The sequence below is a fragment of the Oncorhynchus keta genome, unplaced genomic scaffold (assembly GCF_023373465.1).
Source record: "Oncorhynchus keta strain PuntledgeMale-10-30-2019 unplaced genomic scaffold, Oket_V2 Un_contig_6330_pilon_pilon, whole genome shotgun sequence".
Lineage (NCBI taxonomy): Eukaryota > Metazoa > Chordata > Actinopteri > Salmoniformes > Salmonidae > Oncorhynchus > Oncorhynchus keta.
The window spans coordinates 69,755-93,734 of record NW_026288799.1 but is presented as its reverse complement, the minus strand read 5'-3'; the positions used below and the strand labels follow the sequence as shown (position 1 = coordinate 93,734).

The 23,980-nt window shown below is 46.9% G+C and overlaps 1 protein-coding gene and 2 long non-coding RNA genes across 8 annotated transcripts in view; 1 reads left to right on the top strand and 2 right to left on the bottom strand.

Annotated features, from left to right (window-relative positions):
• Positions 1-7,184: 7,184 nt before the first annotated feature.
• Positions 7,185-8,476, bottom strand: LOC127925828 (uncharacterized). The gene is made up of 3 exons (XR_008122422.1): positions 7,895-8,476; positions 7,684-7,850; positions 7,185-7,615 (listed from the first exon to the last, which is right to left on the bottom strand). It is a non-coding gene; the product is annotated as an uncharacterized LOC127925828 (long non-coding RNA).
• A 100-nt stretch (positions 8,477-8,576) lies between these two features.
• Positions 8,577-23,980, bottom strand: part of drg2 (developmentally regulated GTP binding protein 2) — a 60,235-nt gene continuing 44,831 nt past the window's right edge. The window contains 7 exon segments of the mRNA XM_052511147.1: positions 8,577-8,984; positions 9,329-9,382; positions 9,498-9,556; positions 15,391-15,479; positions 15,965-16,041; positions 17,850-17,947; positions 20,656-20,746. Coding sequence (XP_052367107.1) covers positions 8,898-8,984; positions 9,329-9,382; positions 9,498-9,556; positions 15,391-15,479; positions 15,965-16,041; positions 17,850-17,947; positions 20,656-20,746 — 555 coding nt within the window. The 3' untranslated portion in view covers positions 8,577-8,897.
• On the top strand, positions 16,048-17,721 carry LOC127925831 (uncharacterized). Of its 6 annotated transcripts, XR_008122483.1 has the most exons (5): positions 16,048-16,545; positions 16,808-16,843; positions 16,949-16,986; positions 17,158-17,347; positions 17,540-17,721. It is a non-coding gene; the product is annotated as an uncharacterized LOC127925831 (long non-coding RNA). The 6 variants fall into 6 exon arrangements; XR_008122481.1 differs by lacking the exon at positions 16,949-16,986 and having other exon boundaries at positions 17,158-17,309; XR_008122482.1 differs by lacking the exons at positions 16,949-16,986; positions 17,158-17,347 and having other exon boundaries at positions 16,479-16,657; positions 16,772-16,843.

Here is a 23,980-nt window from a genome sequence, read left to right as displayed (position 1 = left end):
CGACACACACACTATCTGGGAGTTTAGCTGTTAATGTTCAACTAGTCCGAGGTGAAGATCACCAAAGATAATCTAAATCTGTTCATGACGCTTGTAAAGTGATTGAAACGCGATGACACCCGGAGATTTCTATCACAGAAGGGCTCGGCATACCTTTCAGTAATCCACTCTAGCCGTCACTCCTCTGGTTTTAACAGGAGGATGCCGAACAGACTCTGAGTCTTGGGACAGTTTAGCCTTTTCTAATGGTTCAGAGGGAATCTTATTATGTTATGTATAATGGTTCATGGGGGAATCTGATCCCAGATCTGTACCTAACAGGGGTGTTATGTATAATGGTTCATAGGGGAAGCTGATCCCAGATCTGACCTAACAGGAGGGGTTATGTATAATGGTTCATAGGGGCTGATCCCAGATCTGTACCTAACAGGGGTGTTATGTATAATGGTTCATAGGGGGAAGCTGATCCCAGATCTGAACTGGGACAGGGGTGTTATGTTATGTATAATGGTTCATAGGGGGAAGCTGATCAGATCTGTACCTAACTGGGGTGTTATGTTATGTATAATGGTTCATAGGGGGAAGCTGATCCCAATCTGTACCTAACAGGGGTGTTATGTATAATGGTTCATAGGGGAAGCTGATCCCAGATCTGTACCTAACAGGGGTGTTATGTTATGTATAATGGTTCATAGGGGGAAGCTGATCCCAGATCTGAACCTAACAGGGGTGTTATGTATAATGGTTCATAGGGGAAGCTGATCCCAGATCTGTACCTAACAGGGGTGTTATGTTATGTATATGGTTCATAGGGGGAAGCTGATCCCAGATCTGTACCTAACAGGGGTGTTATGTATAATGGTTCATAGGGGAAGCTGATCCCAGATCTGTACCTAACAGGGGTGTTATGTTATGTATAATGGTTCATAGGGGAAGCTGATCCCAGATCTGAACCTAACAGGGGTGTTATGTTAATGGTTCATAGGGGGAAGCTGATCCCAGATCTGTACCTAACAGGGGTGTATGTATAATGGTTCAGAGGGGGAGTCTGATCCCAGATCTGAGCCTAACAGGGGTGTTATGTTATGTATAATGGTTCATAGGGGGAAGCTGATCCCAGATCTGTACCTAACAGGGGTGTTATGTTATGTATAATGGTTCATAGGGAAGCTGATCCCAGATCTGTACCTAACAGGGGTGTTATGTATAATGGTTCATAGGGGGAAGCTGATCCAAGATCTGTACCTAACAGGGTGTTAGTTATGTATAATGGTTCATAGGGGAAGCTGATCCCAGATCTGTACCTAACAGGGGTGTTATGTTATGTATAATGGTTCATAGGGGGAAGCTGATCCCAGATCTGTACCTAACAGGGCCTTCTGTTAGAGTTATGTATAATGGTTCATAGGGGAAGCTGATCCCAGATCTGAACCTAACAGGGGTTCAGTTATGTATAATGGTTCATAGGGGGAAGCTGATCCCAGATCTGTACCTAACAGGGGTGTTATGTTATGTATAATGGTTCATAGGGGGAAGCTGATCCCAGATCTGTACCTAACAGGGGTGTTATGTATATATGGTTCATAACATAAGCTGATCCCAGATCTGAACCTAACAGGGGTGTTATGTATAATGGTTCATAGGGGGAAGCTGATCCCAGATCTGTACCTAACAGGGGTGTTATGTTATGTATAATGGTTCATAGGGGGAAGCTGATCCCAGATCTGTACCTAACAGGGGTGTTATGTTATGTATAATGGTTCATAGGGGGAAGCTGATCCCAGATCTGAACCTAACAGGGGTGTTATGTTATATATAATGGTTCAATAGGGGGAATCTGATCCCAGATTGAACCTAACAGGGGTGTTATGTATAATGGTTCATAAAGCTGATCCCAGATCTGAGTCTAACAGGGATGTATAATGGTTCATAGGGGGAAGCTGATCCCAGATCTGTTAACAGGGGTGTTATGTTATGTATAATGGTTCATAGGGGGAAGCTGATCCCAGATCTGTACCTAACAGGGGTGTTATGTTATGTATAATGGTTCATGGGGGAAGCTGATCAGATCTGAACCTAACAGGGGTGTTATGTTATGTTAATGGTTCATAGGGGAAGCTGATCCCAGATCTGTACCTAACAGGGTTGTTAAATGGTTATATGCTGAACCCAGATCTGGAGTCTGGGATTCAGCCTTCTGTTATAATGGTTCATAATGCTGATCCCAGACTCTGTAGTCTGGGGTGTTATGTTATGTATAATGGTTCATAGGGGAAGCTGATCCCAGATCTGAACCTAACAGGGGTGTTATGTATAATGGTTCATAGGGGGAAGCTGATCCCAGATCTGTACCTAACAGGGTGTTATGTATAATGGTTCTGGGAAGCTGAGCCCAGATCTGAACCCAACAGGGGTGTTATGTTATGTAAATGGTTCATAGGGGTTCATGCTGATCAGACTGTACTGGAGTCTGGGATTCAGCCTTCTGTTAGAGCTATTAAACATAATGCTGAACAGACTCTGGAGTCTGGGATTCAGCCTGTTAGAGCCAGATCTGTACCTAACAGGGCTGTTAACAGACTCTGGTTCTGGGATCAGCTCAGCCTTATGTATAATGGTTCATAGGGGGAGCTGATCCCAGATCTGTACCTAACAGGGGTGTTATGTTATGTATAATGGTTCATATAAGCTGATCCCAGATCTGAACTGGGATTCAGCTAACAGGGGTGTTATGTATAATGGTTCATAGGGGGACAGCTGATCCCAGATCTGTACCTCAGCCTTCTGGGTGTTATATTATGTATAATGCTAGGGAAGCTGATCCCAGATCTGAACCTGGGGTGTTATGTATAATGGTTCATAGGGGAAGCTCAGATCTGTACCTAACAGGGGTGTCTGTTCATAGAGGAAACATAATGCTGATCAGATCTGAGTCTGGGATTCAGCCTTCTGTTATGTATAATGGTTCAGGGGAAGCTGATCCCAGATCTGTACCTAACAGGGGTGTTAAATGGTTCAACAGGGGGAAGCTGAGTCTGGGATTCAGCCTAACTGTTATGTTATGTATAATGGTTCATAGGGGAAGCTGATCCCAGATCTGTACCTAATAGGGGTGTTATGTTATGTATAATGGTTCATAGGGGGAAGCTGATCCCAGATCTGTCCTGGGATTGTTATGTTATGTATAATGGTTCATAGGGGAAGCTGATCCCAGATCTGTACCTAACAGGGGTGTTATGTATAATGGTTCATAGGAAGCTGATCCCAGATCTGAACCTAACAGGGGTGTTATGTATAATGGTTCATAGGGGATGATCCCAGATCTGTTACCTAACAGGGGTGTTATGTTATGTATAATGGTTCATAGAAGCTGATCCCAGATCTGTACCTAACAGGGGTGTTATGTATAATGGTTCTGGGGGAAGCTGATCCCAGATCTGAACCTCAGGGGTGTCTTATGTATAATGGTTCAAACATAAGCTGATCAGATCTGAGTCAGGGGTGTTATTCAGCCTATAATGGTTCATAGGGGGAAGCTGATCCCAGATCTGAACCTAACAGGGGTGTTATGTATAATGGTTCATGGAGTCTGGGATCCCAGATCTGTTACCTAACAGGGGTGTTATGTTATGTATAATGGTTCTAGGGGAGCTGATCCCAGATCTGAACCTAACAGGGGTGTATGTATAATGGTTCATAGGGGGAAGCTGAGTCCCAGATCTGTACAGCAGGGTGTTATGTTATGTATAATGGTTCAAACATAAGCTGATCCCAGACTCTGGAGTCTGGGATTCAGGGTGTTATGTATAATGGTTCAACTGATACCTAACAGGGGTGTTATGTATAATGGTTCATAGGGGGAAGCTGATCCCAGATCTGAACCTAACAGGGGTGTTATGTTATGTATAATGGTTCATGGGGAAGCTGATCCCAGATTGTACCTAACAGGGGTGTTATGTATAATGGTTCATACATAATGCTGATCCCAGATCTGTGGACTGGGATTCAACAGGGGTGTTATGTTATGTATAATGGTTCATAATCCCAGATCTGTACCTAATAGGGGTGTTATGTTATGTATAATGGTTCATAGGGGGAAGCTGATCCCAGATCTGTACCTAACAGGGGTGTTATGTTATGTATAATGGTTCATAGGGGAAAGCTGATCCCAGATCTGTACCTAACAGGGGTGTTATGTATAATGGTTCATAGGGGAAGCTGATCCCAGATCTAGGGTGTTATGTATAATGGTTCATAGGGGGAAGCTGATCCCAGATCTGAACCTAACAGGGTGTTATGTTATGTATAATGGTTCAAGGGGAAGCTGATCTATTTTATCTGGACCTCTGTATAGGGGTGTTATGTTATATTAATGGTTCATAGGGGGAAGCTGATCCAGATCTGAACCTAACAGGGGTGTTATGTTCATTATTGTTAGTCAAATGGTTCATAGGGGAAGCTGATCCCAGATCTGAACCTAACAGGGTGTTATGTTATGTTTGGTAACACTTCCCAAGCTGATCCCAGATCTGAACCTAACAGGGGTGTTATGTCAATGGTTCATAGGGGGAATGCTGTCCCAGATCTGAACCTAACAGGGTGTTATGTTAATGTATAATGGTTCATAGGGGAAGCTGATCCCAGATCTGTACCTAACAGGGGTGTTATGTTATGTATAATGGTTCATAGGGGGAAGCTGATCCCAGATCTGTACCTAACAGGGGTGTTATGTATGTAAATGGTTCATAGGGGAAGCTGATCCCAGATCTGTACCTAACAGGGTGTTATGTATAATGGTTCATAGGGGAAGCTGATCCCAGATCTGTACCTAACAGGGGTGTTATGTATAATGGTTCATAGGGGGAAGCTGATCCCAGATCTGTACCTAACAGGGGTGTTATGTATAATGGTTCATAGGGGAAGCTGATCCCAGATCTGTACCTAACAGGGGTGTTATGTTATGTATAATGGTTCATAGGGGGAAGCTGATCCCAGATCTGTACCTAACAGGGGTGTTATGTTATGTATAATGGTTCATAGGGGGAAGCTGATCCCAGATCTGAACCTAACAGGGGTGTTATGTATAATGGTTCATAGGGGGAAGCTGATCCCAGATCTGTACCTAACAGGGGTGTTATGTTATGAAATGGTTCATAGGGGAAGCTGGGCAGGGGTGTTATGTTATGTATAATGGTTCCTGATCCCAGATCTGTACCTAACAGGGGTGTTATGTATAATGGTTCATAGGGGGAAGCTGATCCCAGATCTGTACCTAACAGGGGTGTTATGTTATGTATAATGGTTCATAGGGGGAAGCTGATCCCAGATCTGTACCTAACAGGGGTGTTATGTTATGTATAATGGTTCATAGGGGGAAGCTGATCCCAGATCTGTACCTAACAGGGGTGTTATGTATAATGGTTCATAGGGGGAAGCTGATCCCAGATCTGTACCTAACAGGGGTGTTATGTTATGTATAATGGTTCATAGGGGGAAGCTGATCCCAGATCTGAACCTAACAGGGGTGTTATGTTATGTATAATGGTTCATAGGGGGAAGCTGATCCCAGATCTGTACCTAACAGGGGTGTTATGTTATGTATAATGGTTCATAGGGGGAAGCTGATCCCAGATCTGTACCTAACAGGGGTGTTATGTATAATGGTTCATAGGGGGAAGCTGATCCCAGATCTGTACCTAACAGGGGTGTTATGTTATGTATAATGGTTCATAGGGGGAAGCTGATCCCAGATCTGTACCTATGTATAATGGTTCATAGGGGGAAGCTGATCCCAGATCTGTACCTAACAGGGGTGTTATGTTATGTATAATGGTTCATAGGGGGAAGCTGATCCCAGATCTGTACCTAACAGGGGTGTTATGTATATAATGGTTCATAGGGGGAAGCTGATCCCAGATCTGTACCTAACAGGGGTGTTATGTTATGTATAATGGTTCATAGGGGGAAGCATGGGGATCCTGTACAGATCTGTACCTAACAGGGGTGTTATGTTATGTATAATGGTTCATAGGGGGAAGCTGATCCCAGATCTGTACCTAACAGGGGTGTTATGTATAATGGTTCATAGGGGGAAGCTGATCCCAGATCTGTACCTAACAGGGGTGTTATGTATAATGGTTCATAGGGGGAAGCTGATCCCAGATCTGTACCTAACAGGGGTGTTATGTTATGTATAATGGTTCATAGGGGGAAGCTGATCCCAGATCTGTACCTAACAGGGGTGTTATGTTATGTATAATGGTTCATAGGGGGAAGCTGATCCCAGATCTGTACCTAACAGGGGTGTTATGTATGTATAATGGTTCATAGGGGGAAGCTGATCCCAGATCTGTACCTAACAGGGGTGTTATGTTATGTATAATGGTTCATAGGGGGAAGCTGATCCCAGATCTGTACCTAACAGGGGTGTTATGTTATGTATAATGGTTCATAGGGGGAAGCTGATCCCAGATCTGTACCTAACAGGGGTGTTATGTTATGTATAATGGTTCATAGGGGGAAGCTGATCCCAGATCTGTACCTAACAGGGGTGTTATGTATAATGGTTCATAGGGGGAAGCTGATCCCAGATCTGTACCTAACAGGGGTGTTATGTTATGTATAATGGTTCATAGGGGGAAGCTGATCCCAGATCTGTACCTAACAGGGGTGTTATGTATAATGGTTCATAGAAGCTGATCCCAGATCTGTACCTCTGGGTGTTAGACTACAGGAAGCTGATCCCAGATCTGTACCTAACAGGGGTGTTATGTATAATGGTTCATAGGGGAAGCTGATCCCAGATCTGAACCTAACAGGGGTGTTATGTTATATAATGGTTCATAGGGGGAAGCTGTTCACCTAGGGGAAGCTGATCCCAGATCTGAACCTAACAGGGGTGTTATGTATAATGGTTCATAGGGGAATCTGATCCCAGATCTGAACCTAACAGGGGTGTTATGTTATGTATAATGGTTCATAGGGGGAAGCTGATCCCAGATCTGTACCTAACAGGGGTGTTATGTATAATGGTTCATAGGGGGAAGCTGATCCCAGATCTGTACCTAACAGGGGTGTTATGTTATGTATAATGGTTCATAGGGGGAAGCTGATCCCAGATCTGAACCTAACAGGGGTGTTATGTATAATGGTTCATACAGGACTACAGGACCTGCTGTCAGTCTCCTTACCTCTGTAGACTACAGGACCTGCTGTCAGTCTCCTTACCTCTGTAGACTACAGGACCTGCTGTCAGTCTCCTTACCTCTGTAGACTACAGGACCTGCTGTCAGTCTCCTTACCTCTGTAGACTACAGGACCTGCTGTCAGTCTCCTTACCTCTGTAGACTACAGGACCTGCTGTCAGTCTCCTTACCTCTGTAGACTACAGGACCTGCTGTCAGTCTCCTTACCTCTGTAGACTACAGGACCTGCTGTCAGTCTCCTTACCTCTGTAGACTACAGGACCTGCTGTCAGTCTCCTTACCTCTGTAGACTACAGGACCTGCTGTCAGTCTCCTTACCTCTGTAGACTACAGGACCTGCTGTCAGTCTCCTTACCTCTGTAGACTACAGGACCTGCTGTCAGTCTCCTTACCTCTGTAGACTACAGGACCTGGTCTCCTTACCTCTGTAGACTACAGGACCTGCAGTCAGTCTCCTTACCTCTGTAGACTACAGGACCTGCTGTCAGTCTCCTTACCTCTGTAGACTACAGGACCTGCTGTCAGTCTCCTTACCTCTGTAGACTACAGGACCTGCTGTCAGTCTCCTTACCTCTGTAGACTACAGGACCTGCTGTCAGTCTCCTTACCTCTGTAGACTACAGGACCTGCTGTCAGTCTCCTTACCTCTGTAGACTACAGACCTGCTGTCCTGCTGTCAGTCTCCTTACCTCTGTAGACTACAGGACCTGCTGTCAGTCTCCTTACCTCTGTAGACTACAGGACCTGCTGTCAGTCTCCTTACCTCTGTAGACTACAGGACCTGCTGTCAGTCTCCTTACCTCTGTAGACTACAGGACCTGCTGTCAGTCTCCTTACCTCTGTAGACTACAGGACCTGCTGTCAGTCTCCTTACCTCTGTAGACTACAGGACCTGCTGTCAGTCTCCTTACCTCTGTAGACTACAGGACCTGCTGTCAGTCTCCTTACCTCTGTAGACTACAGGACCTGCTGTCAGTCTCCTTACCTCTGTAGACTACAGGACCTGCTGTCAGTCTCCTTACCTCTGTAGACTACAGGACCTGCTGTCAGTCTCCTTACCTCTGTAGACTACAGGACCTGCTGTCAGTCTCCTTACCTCTGTAGACTACAGGACCTGCTGTCAGTCTCCTTACCTCTGTAGACTACAGGACCTGCTGTCAGTCTCCTTACCTCTGTAGACTACAGGACCTGCTGTCAGTCTCCTTACCTCTGTAGACTACAGGACCTGCTGTCAGTCTCCTTACCTCTGTAGACTACAGGACCTGCTGTCAGTCTCCTTACCTCTGTAGACTACAGGACCTGCTGGATTGGAATTCAAAAACAAGACATATTGCAACCAATGGAAAAACAAAACCACAGAAACAAACTGTGTCCATTTATTTATTTTATTTATTTAGTTTCCCTTGTCATTCTGGATGCGTTTAAATGTCAACTAAGTTAAAATATGTTGCTTCCTGTCCTCTTGTAACCCAGATGGCATCTGGTTCTTGATTGGTTATTTTTGTTGTTTGTTCTAAATGCAAAATAAAAATCAGGACTTTAGAATCTACTGTACCACTGGTTCTGGATAAATCAACTTCCTGTTTTTAACTCCTCCCACCCATCTTGTATTCCGTCCAATCAGAAGGCATGTTTTACTAACTCGTCCCACCCACCCCCAGCCCGTCATCGGTCCTATCCCGAAGAGCTGTTTCACTTCTTAACAATCTGGATGACGTCCTCGTGCTCCATGATGTGTGTCAGCCCCACCCGCTGGGGGTCGAACTTGGTGCTGGTGCCCTGGAACACAACAGGCACAAAATGGAGTCATGCCCTGGAACACAACAGGCACAAATGGAGTCATGCCCTGGAACACAACAGGCACAAAATGGAGTCATGCCCTGGAACACAACAGGCACAAAATGGAGTCATGCCCTGGAACACAACAGGCACAAAATGGAGTCATGCCCTGGAACACAACAGGCACAAAATGGAGTCATGCCCTGGAACACAACAGGCACAAAATGGAGTCATGCCCTGGAACACAACAGGCACAAAATGGAGTCATGAAAGAAAGATACATCGTTTTATAAACGCAGAGGACAAACCCAACGTTGCTATAGCACGGGGTGCTGCTAACTTACCCAGACCAGGGCGTACTTGAACTGGCTGGCTAACGTTCTGTGGATCCGATGACACTGCAGGGAGAGAGAGGGGGGAGACCGTCGTTAAGGCTTTAGCTCAGCGGGTTAACACAGTCTGGTGCCGACCACCTGGGTTCAAAGCCAGGATTGTCAGTGTGTTCAAGCTCACCACATGTTCTACAGACGCTCCTCTCCTCATGATGATGGCGTCGCTGAAGTCAGGCCTCTCTGAAACAACAAGACCCACAATTCAACAGGAGACACCAGGGGTTCAACACACAGCGTGGGAGACGCCAGGGGTTCAACACACAGCGTGGGAGACGCCAGGGGTTCTACACACAGCGTGGGAGACGCCAGGGGTTCAACACACAGCGTGGGAGACGCCAGGGGTTCAACACACAGCGTGGGAGACGCCAGGGGTTCTACACACAGCGTGGGAGACGCCAGGGGTTCTACACACAGCGTGGGAGACGCCAGGGGTTCTACACACAGCGTGGGAGACGCCAGGGGTTCTACACACAGCGTGGGAGACGCCAGGGGTTCTACACACAGCGTGGGAGACGCCAGGGGTTCTACACAGCGTGGGAGACGCCAGGGGTTCTACACACAGCGTGGGAGACGCCAGGGTTCTACACACAGCGTGGGAGACACCAGGGGTTCTACACACAGCGTGGGAGACGCCAGGGGTTCTACACACAGCGTGGGAGACGCCAGGGGTTCTACACACAGCGTGGGAGACACCAGGGGTTCTACACACAGCGTGGGAGACGCCAGGGGTTCTACACACAGCGTGGGAGACACCAGGGGTTCTACACACAGCGTGGGAGACACCAGGGGTTCTACACACAGCGTGGGAGACGCCAGGGGTTCTACACACAGCGTGGGAGACGCCAGGGGTTCTACACACAGCGTGGGAGACGCCAGGGGTTCTACACACAGCGTGGGAGACGCCAGGGGTTCTACACACAGCGTGGGAGACGCCAGGGGTTCTACACACAGCGTGGGAGACGCCAGGGGTTCTACACACAGCGTGGGAGACGCCAGGGGTTCTACACACAGCGTGGGAGACACCAGGGGTTCTACACACAGCGTGGGAGACGCCAGGGGTTCTACACACAGCGTGGGAGACGCCAGGGGTTCTACACACAGCGTGGGAGACGCCAGGGGTTCTACACACAGCGTGGGAGACGCCAGGGGTTCTACACACAGCGTGGGAGACGCCAGGGGTTCTACACACAGCGTGGGAGACGCCAGGGGTTCTACACACAGCGTGGGAGACGCCAGGGGTTCTACACACAGCGTGGGAGACGCCAGGGGTTCTACACACAGCGTGGGAGACGCCAGGGGTTCTACACACAGCGTGGGAGACACCAGGGGTTCTACACACAGCGTGGGAGACGCCAGGGGTTCTACACACAGCGTGGGAGACGCCAGGGGTTCTACACACAGCGTGGGAGACGGGTTCTACAGGGGGAGACACCAGGGTTCTACACACAGCGTGGGAGACGCCAGGGGTTCTACACACAGCGTGGGAGACGCCAGGGGTTCTACACACAGCGTGGGAGGGTTCTACACGCAGCGTGGGAGGGGTTCAACACACAGCGTGGGAGACGCCAGGGTTCTACACACAGCGTGGGAGACGCCAGGGTTCTACACACAGCGTGGGAGACGCCAGGGGTTCTACACACAGCGTGGGAGACACCAGGGTTCTACACACAGCGTGGGAGACACCAGGGTTCTACACACAGCGTGGGAGACACCAGGGGGAGACACCAGGGTCTACACAGCGTGGGAGACGCCAGGGGTTCTACACACAGCGTGGGAGTTCTACACACAGCGGGGAGACACCAGGGGTTCTACACACAGCGTGGGAGACACCAGGGTTCTACACACAGCGTGGGAGACACCAGGGGTTCTACACACAGCGTGGGAGACACCAGGGGGGTTCTACACACAGCGTGGGAGACACACACAGCGTGGGAGACACCAGGGGTTCAGACACCAGGGTTCACACACGCGGGAGACACCAGGGGTTCTACACAGCGTGGGAGACAGGGGTTCTACACGCGTGGGAGACACCAGGGTTCTACACACAGCGTGACACCAGGGGTTCAACACACAGCGTGGGAGACACCAGGGGTTCACCAGGGTTCACACAGCGTGGGAGACACCAGGGGTTCAACACACAGCGTGGGAGACGCCAGGGTTCTACACACAGCGTGGGAGACACCAGGGGTTCTACACACAGCGCGGGAGACACCAGGGTTCTACACACAGCGTGGGAGACACCAGGGTTCTAGACACACAGCGTGGGAGACACCAGGGTTCTACACACAGCGTGGGAGAGACACACAGCGTGGGAGGGGTTCTACACACAGCGTGGGAGACACCAGGGTTCTACACACAGCGTGGGAGACACCAGGGGTTCTACACACAGCGTGGGAGACACCAGGGTTCTACACACAGCGTGGGAGACACCAGGGGTTCAGACACCAGGGTTCACACACAGCGTGGGAGACACCAGGGGTTCAACACACAGCGTGGGAGACACCAGGGGTTCTACACACAGCGTGGGAGACACCAGGGGTTCTACACACAGCGTGGGAGACACCAGGGGTTCTACACACAGCGTGGGAGAGGGTTCACACAGCGTGGGAGACACCAGGGGTTCACACAGCGTGGGAGACACCAGGGGTTCTACACACAGCGTGGGAGACACCAGGGTTCTACACACAGCGTGGGAGTGGGAGACACCAGGGGTTCTACACAGCGTGGGACAGCGTGGGAGACACCAGGGGTTCTACACACAGCGTGGGAGACACCAGGGGTTCTACACACAGCGTGGGAGACGCCAGGGGTTCTACACACAGCGTGGGAGACACCTACACACAGCGTGGGAGACACCAGGGTTCTACACACAGCGTGGGAGACACCAGGGTTCTACACAGCGTGGGAGAGCCAGGGAGACGCACAGCGTGGGAGACACCAGGGTTCTACACACAGCGTGGGAGACACCAGGGTTCTACACACAGCGTGGGAGACGGGGTTCTACACACAGCGGGGAGACACCAGGGGTTCTACACAGCGTGGGAGACACCAGGGGTTCTACACACAGCGTGGGAGACACCAGGGGTTCAACACAGCGTGGGAGACGCCAGGGGTTCAACACAGCGTGGGAGACGCCAGGGGTTCTACACACAGCGTGGGAGACACCAGGGGTTCTACACACAGCGTGGGAGACACCAGGGGTTCTACACACAGCGTGGGAGACACCAGGGGTTCTACACACAGCGTGGGAGACACCAGGGGTTCTACACACAGCGTGGGAGACACCAGGGGTTCTACACACAGCGTGGGAGACACCAGGGGTTCTACACACAGCGTGGGAGACACCAGGGGTTCTACACAGCGTGGGAGACACCAGGGGTTCTACACACAGCGTGGGACACAGGGTTCACACACAGCGTGGGAGACACCAGGGTTCTACAGGGGGAGACACCAGGGTTCTACACACAGCGTGGGAGACGTTCTACACACAGCGTGGGAGACACCAGGGGTTCTACACACAGCGTGGGAGACACCAGGGGTTCTACACACAGCGTGGGAGACACCAGGGGTTCTACAGGGGTTCACACACAGCGTGGGAGACGCCAGGGTTCCAGGGGGAGACACCAGGGTCTACACACAGCGTGGGAGACACCAGGGTTCTACACACAGCGTGGGAGACACCAGGGTTCTACACACAGCGTGGGAGACACCAGGGGTTCTACACACAGCGTGGGAGACACCAGGGGTTCAACACACAGCGTGGGAGACACCAGGGTTCCAGGGGTTCAGGGGTTCACACACAGCGTGCGGAGACGCCAGGGGTTCTACACACAGCGTGGGAGACGCCAGGGGTTCTACACACAGCGTGGGAGACGCCAGGGGTTCTACACACAGCGTGGGAGACACCAGGGGTTCTACACACAGCGTGGGAGACACCAGGGGTTCTACACACAGCGTGGGAGACACCAGGGGTTCTACACACAGCGTGGGAGACACCAGGGGTTCTACACACAGCGTGGGAGACACCAGGGGTTCTACACACAGCGTGGGAGACACCAGGGGTTCTACACACAGACACCAGGGTTCAACACACAGCGTGGGAGACACCAGGGGTTCTACACACAGCGTGGGAGACACCAGGGGTTCTACACACAGCGTGGGAGACACCAGGGGTTCTACACACAGCGTGGGAGACACCAGGGGTTCTACACACAGCGTGGGAGACACCAGGGGTTCTACACACAGCGTGGGAGACACCAGGGGTTCAACACAGCGTGGGAGACACCAGGGGTTCTACACACAGCGTGGGAGACACCAGGGGTTCTACACACAGCGTGGGAGACACCAGGGGTTCTACACACAGCGTGGGAGACACCAGGGGTTCTACACACAGCGTGGGAGACACCAGGGTTCTACACACAGCGTGGGAGACACCAGGGGTTCTACACACAGCGTGGGAGACACCAGGGGTTCTACACACAGCGTGGGAGACGCCAGGGGTTCTACACACAGCGTGGGAGACACCAGGGGTTCTACACACAGCGTGGGAGACGCCAGGGGTTCTACACAGCGTGGGAGACGCCAGGGGTTCTACACACAGCGTGGGAGACACCAGGGGTTCTACACACAGCGTGGGAGACACCAGGGGTTCTACACACAGCGTGGGAGACACCAGGGTTCTACACACAGCGTGGGAGACAGGGGTTCGCGTGGGAGACACCAGGGGTTCTACACACAGCGTGGGAGACACCAGGGGTTCTACACACAGCGTGGGAGACACCAGGGTTCTACACACAGCGTGGGAGACACCAGGGGTTCAACACGTGGGAGACACCAGGGGTTCGCGTGGGAGACACCAGGGGTTCTACACACAGCGTGGGAGACACCAGGGTTCTACACACAGCGTTGGAGACACCAGGGTTCTACACACAGCGTGGGAGACACCAGGGGTTCTACACACAGCGTGGGAGACACCAGGGGTTCTACACACAGCGTGGGAGACACCAGGGGTTCTACACACAGCGTGGGAGACACCAGGGGTTCTACACACAGCGTGGGAGAGAGGGGTTCTACACAGCGTGGGAGACACCAGGGTTCTACACACAGCGTGGGAGACACCAGGGGTTCTACACACAGCGTGGGAGACACCAGGGGTTCTACACACAGCGTGGGAGACACCAGGGGTTCTACACACAGCGTGGGAGACACCAGGGGTTCTACACACAGCGTGGGAGACACCAGGGTTCTACACACAGCGTGGGAGACACCAGGGTTCACACACAGCGTGGGAGACACCAGGGTTCTACACACAGCGTGGGAGACACCAGGGGGAGACACCAGGGGTTCTACACACAGCGTGGGAGACACCAGGGGTTCTACACACAGCGTGGGAGACACCAGGGGTTCAACACACAGCGTGGGAGACACCAGGGGTTCTACACAGCGTGGGAGACACCAGGGGTTCTACACACAGCGTGGGAGACACCAGGGGTTCAACACACAGCGTGGGAGACACCAGGGGTTCAACACAGCGTGGGAGACACCAGGGGTTCAACACACAGCGTGGGAGACACCAGGGGTTCTACACAGCGTGGGAGACGCCAGGGGTTCAACACACAGCGTGGGAGACACCAGGGGTTCTACACACAGCGTGGGAGACACCAGGGGTTCTACACACAGCGTGGGAGACACCAGGGGTTCAACACACAGCGTGGGAGACGCCAGGGGTTCTACACAGCGTGGGAGACACCAGGGGTTCTACACAGCGTGGGAGACGCCAGGGGTTCTACACACAGCGTGGGAGACGCCAGGGGTTCTACACACAGCGTGGGAGTAGGCCGTTTAAGTATGAGAAAAAGTAAAATAGAATGCGACAATTTGAAACTCATTCAGCCTATGACAACAGCTGATCAGTTAGATATGGGGAGGAGCTACCGACATCAACCAATAGCAGGCAACAACAGAATCGAACATGACGCATTCTCAGTATACGGGGGTTGGGGGGGGGTGTGTACCTCCTCTCTTCTTTGTGTAAAGACAGATGAGCGCCAGGTATTCCCACAGCCTCTCTAACAGGAAGTCCAGGTTCAGCTTCATCCCACAGCTGACAGAGAGAAGAGACAGTCAGACAGAGAAGAGACAGTCAGACAGAGAAGAGACAGTCAGACAGAGAAGAGACAGTCAGACAGAGAAGAGACAGTCAGACAGAGAGAGAGACAGTCAGACAGAGAAGAGACAGTCAGACAGAGAAGAGACAGTCAGACAGAGAAGAGACAGTCAGACAGAGAAGAGACAGTCAGACAGAGAAGAGACAGTCAGACAGAGAGAAGAGACAGTCAGACAGAGAGAAGAGACAGTCAGACAGAGAAAGAGACAGTCAGACAGAGAAGAGACAGTCAGACAGAGAAGAGACAGTCAGACAGAGAAGAGACAGTCAGACAGAGAAGAGACAGTCAGACAGAGAAGAGACAGTCAGACAGAGAGAAGAGACAGTCAGAGAGAGAAGAGACAGTCAGACAGAGAAGAGACAGTCAGACAGAGAAGAGACAGTCAGACAGACAGTCAGACACAGACAGGGTAGTTTCTGACCTGATGACAACGCTGTGGGGTTCGTGGGCCAGTCTGTCCACCTCCTCTATAGAGATCTGATCCACCTTGTTATACACCTACACACACCACTACATATTCATTGTGGACTGGTACAGAACAGGTACGTATAAACATAGAGCTAGCTAGATCATAGATCAGGTACGCATGTATAAACATAGAGCTAGCTAGATCATAGATCAGGTACCTAGGTATAAACATAGAGCTAGATCATAGATCAGGTACCTAGGTATAAACATAGAGCTAGATCATAGATCAGGTACCTAGGTATAAACATAGAGCTAGATCATAGATCAGGTACCTAGGTATAAACATAGAGCTAGATCATAGATCAGGTACCTAGGTATAAACATAGAGCTAGATCATAGATCAGGTACCTACATATAAACATAGAGCTAGATCATAGATCAGGTACCTACGTATAAACATAGAGCTAGATCATAGATCAGGTACGTACGTATAAACATAGAGCTAGATCATAGATCAGGTACGTACGTATAAACATAGAGCTAGATCATAGATCAGGTACGTACGTATAAACATAGAGCTAGATCATAGATCAGGTACGTACGTATAAACATAGAGCTAGATCATAGATCAGGTACGTACGTATAAACATAGAGCTAGATCATAGATCAGGTACGTACGTATAAACAGGGCTAGATCATAGATCAGGTACGTACGTATAAACATAGAGCTAGATCATAGATCAGGTACGTACGTATAAACATAGAGCTAGATCATAGATCAGGTACGTACGTATAAACATAGAGCTAGATCATAGATCAGGTACGTACGTATAAACAGAGCTAGATCATAGATCAGGTACGTACGTATAAACAGGGCTAGATCATAGATCAGGTACATATAAACAGAGCTATCATAGATCAGGTACGTACTATAAACATAGAGCTAGATCATAGATCAGGTACGTACGTATAAACATAGAGCTAGATCATAGATCAGGTACGTACGTATAAACATAGAGCTAGATCATAGATCAGGTACGTACGTATAAACATGGAGCTAGATCATAGATCAGTACGTACATAGAGCTAGATCATAGATCAGGTATACGTATACATAGAGCTAGATCATAGATCAGGTACGTACGTATAAACAGGAGCTAGATCATAGATCAGGTACGTACGTATAAACAGAGGATCATAGATCAGGTACGTACGTATAAACATAGAGCTAGATCATAGATCAGGTACGTACGTATAAACATAGAGCTAGATCATAGATCAGGTACGTACGTATAAACATAGAGCTAGATCATAGATCAGGTACGTACGTATAAACATAGAGCTAGATCATAGATCAGGTACGTACGTATAAACATAGAGCTAGATCATAGATCAGGTAGATCAGGCTAGATCATAGATCAGGTACGTACGTATAAACATAGAGCTAGATCATAGATCAGGTACGTACGTATAAACATAGAGCTAGATCATAGATCAGGTACGTACGTATAAACATAGAGCTAGATCATAGATCAGGTAAACATAGAGCGTAGATCACGTATAAACATAGAGCTAGATCATAGATCAGGTACGTACGTATAAACAGGGCTAGATCATAGATCAGGTACGTACGTATAAACATAGAGCTAGATCATAGATCAGGTACGTACGTATAAACATAGAGCTAGATCATAGATCAGGTACGTACGTATAAACATAGAGCTAGATCATAGATCAGGTACGTACGTATAAACATAGAGCTAGATCATAGATCAGGTACGTACGTATAAACATAGAGCTAGATCATAGATCAGGTACGTACGTATAAACATAGAGCTAGATCATAGATCAGGTACGTACGTATAAACATAGAGCTAGATCATAGATCAGGTACGTACGTATAAACAGGGCATGTAAACTCGGTTCCCAACAATGACGTCGATGAAGTCATCAGGAGTGCTGTCTTCTCGGAACAGAACCTCCGCATTGAAGATTTCTGAGGTGGATCATTAAGGTTCTACCTACTGTTCTGAGGTGGATCATTAAGGTTCTACCTACTGTTCTGAGGTGGATCGTTAAGGTTCTACCTACTGTTCTGAGGTGGATCTGTAAAGGTTCTACCTACTGTTCTGAGGTGGATCAGAAGGTTCTACCTACTGTTCTGAGGTGGATCATTAAGGTTCTACCTACTGTTCTGAGGTGGATCGTGGATAAGGTTCTACCTACTGTTCTGAGGTGGATCATTAAGGTTCTACCTACTGTTCTGAGGTGGATCATTAAGGTTCTACCTACTGTTCTGAGGTGGATCGTTAAGGTTCTACCTACTGTTCTGAGGTGGATCGTTAAGGTTCTACCTACTGTTCTGAGGTGGATCGTTAAGGTTCTACCTACTGTTCTGAGGTGGATCGTTAAGGTTCTACCTACTGTTCTGAGGTGGATCGTTAAGGTTCTACCTACTGTTCTGAGGTGGATCGTTAAGGTTCTACCTACTGTTCTGAGGTGGATCGTTAAGGTTCTACCTACTGTTCTGAGGTGGATCGTTAAGGTATTGTGTCTGTAGTTGGTGAGGTGGATCGTTAGGTAGTGGTACTGTAGTGGTGTCTGTAGTTAGCAGTGGTATTGTGTCTGTAGTTAGCAGTGGTATTGTGTCTGTAGTTTAGTGGTATGGTGTCTGTAGTTAGTAGTGGTGGTGTCTGTAGTTAGCAGTGGTATTGTGTCTGTAGTTAGCAGTGGTATTGTGTCTGTAGTTAGCAGTGGTATTGTGTCTGTAGTTAGCAGTGGTATTGTGTCTGTAGTTAGCAGTGGTATTGTGTCTGTAGTTAGCAGTGGTATTGTGTCTGTAGTTAGCAGTGGTATGGTGTCTGTAGTTAGTAGTGGTATGGTGTCTGTAGTTAGTAGTGGTATGGTGTCTGTAGTTAGTAGTGGTATTGTGTCTGTAGTTAGTAGTGGTATTGTGTCTGTAGTGTCTGTAGTCTGGTGGAGTCTGTAGTGGTGGCTGTAGTGTCTGTAGTCGGTGGAGTCTGTAGTGTCTGTAGTCGGTGGAGTCTGTCTGTAGTGTCTGTAGTCGGTGGAGTCTGTAGTGTCTGTAGTCGGTGGCGTCTGTATCTAGTCTGTCTGTAGTCTAGTGGTGTCTGTAGTTAGTGGTGTCTGTAGTCGAGTGGTGTCTGTATCTGTGGTGTCTGTATCTGTTGTGTGGTGTGTCTGTAGTCGGTGGTGTCTGTATCTAGTGGTGTCTGTAGTCGGTGGTGTCTGTATCTGTAGTCGGTGTCTGTATGGTGTGTCTGTATCTGAGTGGTGTCTGTATCTAGTGGTGTCTGTATCTGTATCTGTATCTAGTGGTGTCTGTATCTAGTGGTGTCTGTATCTAGTGTCTGTATCTAGTGTGTCTGTATCTAGTGGTGTCTGTATCTGTAGTGGTGTCTGTATCTAGTGGTGTCTGTATCGAGTGGTGTCTGTATCTAGTGGTGTCTGTATCTAGTGGTGTCTGTATCTAGTGGTGTCTGTATCTAGTGGTGTCTGTATCTAGTGGTGTCTGTATCTCGTGGTGTCTGTATCTAGTGGTGTCTGTATCTGGTGGTGTCTGTATCTGTGGTGTCTGTATCTAGTGGTGTCTGTATCTAGTGGTGTCTGTATCTAGTGGTGTCTGTATCTAGTGGTGTCTGTAGGTGGTGGTGGTCTGGTGTCTGTAGTCGGTGGTGTCTGTATCTAGTGGTGTCTGTATCGAGTGGTGTCTGTATCTAGTGGTGTCTGTATCTAGTGGTGTCTGTATCTAGTGGTGTCTGTATCTAGTGGTGTCTGTATCTGGTGGTGGTCTGGTGTCTGTATCGAGTGGTGTCTGTATCTAGTGGTGTCTGTATCTAGTGGTGTCTGTATCTAGTGGTGTCTGTATCTAGTGGTGTCTGTATCTAGTGGTGTCTGTATCTAGTGGTGTCTGTATCTAGTGGTGTCTGTATCTAGTGGTGTCTGTATCTAGTGGTGTCTGTATCTAGTGGTGTCTGTATCTAGTGGTGTCTGTATCTAGTGGTGTCTGTATCTAGTGGTGTCTGTATCTAGTGGTGTCTGTATCTAGTGGTGTCTGTATCGAGTGGTGTCTGTATCTAGTGGTGTCTGTATCTAGTGGTGTCTGTATCTAGTGGTGTCTGTATCTAGTGGTGTCTGTATCTAGTGGTGTCTGTATCTACAGTGGTGTCTGTATCTAGTGGTGTCTGTATCTAGTGGTGTCTGTATCTAGTGGTGTCTGTATCTAGTGGTGTCTGTATCACAGTGGTGTCTGGTCTGGTGTCTGTATCTAGTGGTGTCTGTATCTAGTGGTGTCTGTATGTCTGTATCTAGTGGTGTCTGTATCTAGTGGTGTCTGTATCTAGTGGTGTCTGTATCGAGTGGTGTCTGTATCTAGTGGTGTCTGTATCTAGTGGTGTCTGTATCTCATACACATGGTGTCTGTATCATAGTGGTGTCTGTATCAGTGGTGTCTGTATCTAGTGGTGTCTGTATCACATGTGGTGTCTGTATCTAGTGGTGTCTGTATCATAGTGGTGTCTGTATCTACCATGGTGTCTGTATCTAGTGGTGTCTGTATCTAGTGGTGTCTGTATCTAGTGGTGTCTGTATCTAGTGGTGTCTGTATCTAGTGGTGTCTGTATCTCGTGGTGTCTGTATCTAGTGGTGTCTGTATCTAGTGGTGTCTGTAGGTCAGAAGGATACTGTATTCGTGGAGGATAAGCTGGACCAGTTTCTCAGAACACATCGTCAGAGGAACCATGGAGTTATAGGACAAACCCCCTCCTTTCTTGGGCTGAACACAAACACACAGTTGTCACATTACTACAGACCAGCATCAAACACATGTTGAATACTACCATCATACACATGTTGAATACTACCATCATACACATGTTGAATACTACCATCATACACATGTTGTTGAATACTACCATCATACACATGTTGAATACTACCATCATACACATGTTGAATACTACCATCATACACATGTTGAATACTACCATCATACACATGTTGAATACTACCATCATACACATGTTGTTGAATACTACCATCATACACATGTTGTTGAATACTACCATCATACACATGTTGTTGAATACTACCATCATACACATGTTGAATACTACCATCATACACATGTTTGAATACTACCATCATACACATGTTGTTGAATACTACCATCATACACATGTTGAATACTACCATCATACACATGTTGTTGAATACTACCATCATACACATGTTGAATACTACCATCATACACATGTTGAATACTACCATCATACACATGTTGAATACTACCATCATACACATGTTGAATACTACCATCATACACATGTTGTTGAATACTACCATCATACACATGTTGAATACTACCATCATACACATGTTGAATACTACCATCATACACATGTTGAATACTACCATCATACTACCATCACATGTTGAATACTACCATCATACACATGTTGAATACTACCATCATACACATGTTGAATACTACCATCATACACATGTTGAATACTACCATCATACACATGTTGTTGAATACTACCATCATACACATGTTGTACTGAATACTACCATCATACACATGTTGTTGAATACTACCATCATACACATGTTGAATACTACCATCATACACATGTTGTACTACCATCATACACATGAATACTACCATCATACACATGTTGTTGAATACTACCATCATACACATGTTGAATACTACCATCATACACATGTTGAATACTACCATCATACACATGTTGAATACTACCATCATACACATGTTGTTGAATACTACCATCATACACATGTTGAATACTACCATCATACACATGTTGAATACTACCATCATACACATGTTGAATACTACCATCATACACATGTTGAATACTACCATCATACACATGTTGAATACTACCATCATACACATGTTGTTGAATACTACCATCATACACATGTTGAATACTACCATCATACACATGTTGAATACTACCATCATACACATGTTGAATACTACCATCATACACATGTTGTTGAATACTACCATCATACACATGTTGAATACTACCATCATACACATGTTGAATACTACCATCATACACATGTTGTTGAATACTACCATCATACACATGTTGAATACTACCATCATACACATGTTGAATACTACCATCATACACATGTTGAATACTACCATCATACACATGTTGAATACTACCATCATACACATGTTGAATACTACCATCATACACATGTTGTTGAATACTACCATCATACACATGTTGAATACTACCATCATACACATACCATCATACACATGTTGAATACTACCATCATACACATGTTGTTGAATACTACCATCATACACATGTTGAATACTACCATCATACACATGTTGAATACTACCATCATACACATGTTGAATACTACCATCATACACATGTTGAATACTACCATCATACACATGTTGAATACTACCATCATACACATGTTGTTGAATACTACCATCATACACATGTTGAATACTACCATCATACACATGTTGAATACTACCATCATACACATGTTGTTGAATACTACCATCATACACATGTTGAATACTACCATCATACACATGTTGAATACTACCATCATACACATGTTGAATACTACCATCATACACATGTTGAATACTACCATCATACACATGTTGAATACTACCATCATACACATGTTGAATACTACCATCATACACATGTTGAATACTACCATCATACACATGTTGAATACTACCATCATACACATGTTGAATACTACCATCATACACATGTTGAATACTACCATCATACACATGTTGTTGAATACTACCATCATACACATGTTGAATACTACCATCATACACATGTTGTTGAATACTACCATCATACACATGTTGTTGAATACTACCATCATACACATGTTGTTGAATACTACCATCATACACATGTTGTTGAATACTACCATCATACACATGTTGAATACTACCATCATACACATGTTGAATACTACCATCATACACATGTTGAATACTACCATCATACACATGTTGAATACTACCATCATACACATGTTGAATACTACCATCATACACATGTTGAATACTACCATCATACACATGTTGAATACTACCATCATACACATGTTGTTGAATACTACCATCATAATACTACCATCATACACATGTTGTTGAATACTACCATCATACACATGTTGAATACTACCATCATACACATGTTGTTGAATACTACCATCATACACATGTTGAATACTACCATCATACACATGTTGAATACTACCATCATACACATGTTGTTGAATACTACCATCATACACATGTTGAATACTACCATCATACACATGTTGAATACTACCATCATACACATGTTGAATACTACCATCATACACATGTTGAATACTACCATCATACACATGTTGAATACTACCATCATACATACACATGTTGAATACTACCATCATACATACACATGTTGAATACTACCATCATACACATGTTGAATACTACCATCATACACATGTTGAATACTACCATCATACACACACATGTTGAATACTACCATCATACACATGTTGTTGAATACTACCATCAAACACATGTTGTTGAATACTACCATCATACACACACATGTTGAATACTACCATCATACACACACATGTTGAATACTACCATCATACACATGTTGAATACTACCATCATACACATGTTGAATACATATCATACACATGTTGAATACTACCATCATACACATGTTGAATACTACCATCATACACATGTTGTTGAATACTACCATCATACACATGTTGTTGAATACTACCATCATACACATGTTGAATACTACCATCATACACATGTTGAATACTACCATCATACACATTAGGCCTTTGAATCCCACTCTACCATGAATACATCATACACATGGTCACTGATCTTGGGGTTGATTAGGCCTTGCTTCCATCAGCCATGAGTTAGAATACTCACTGA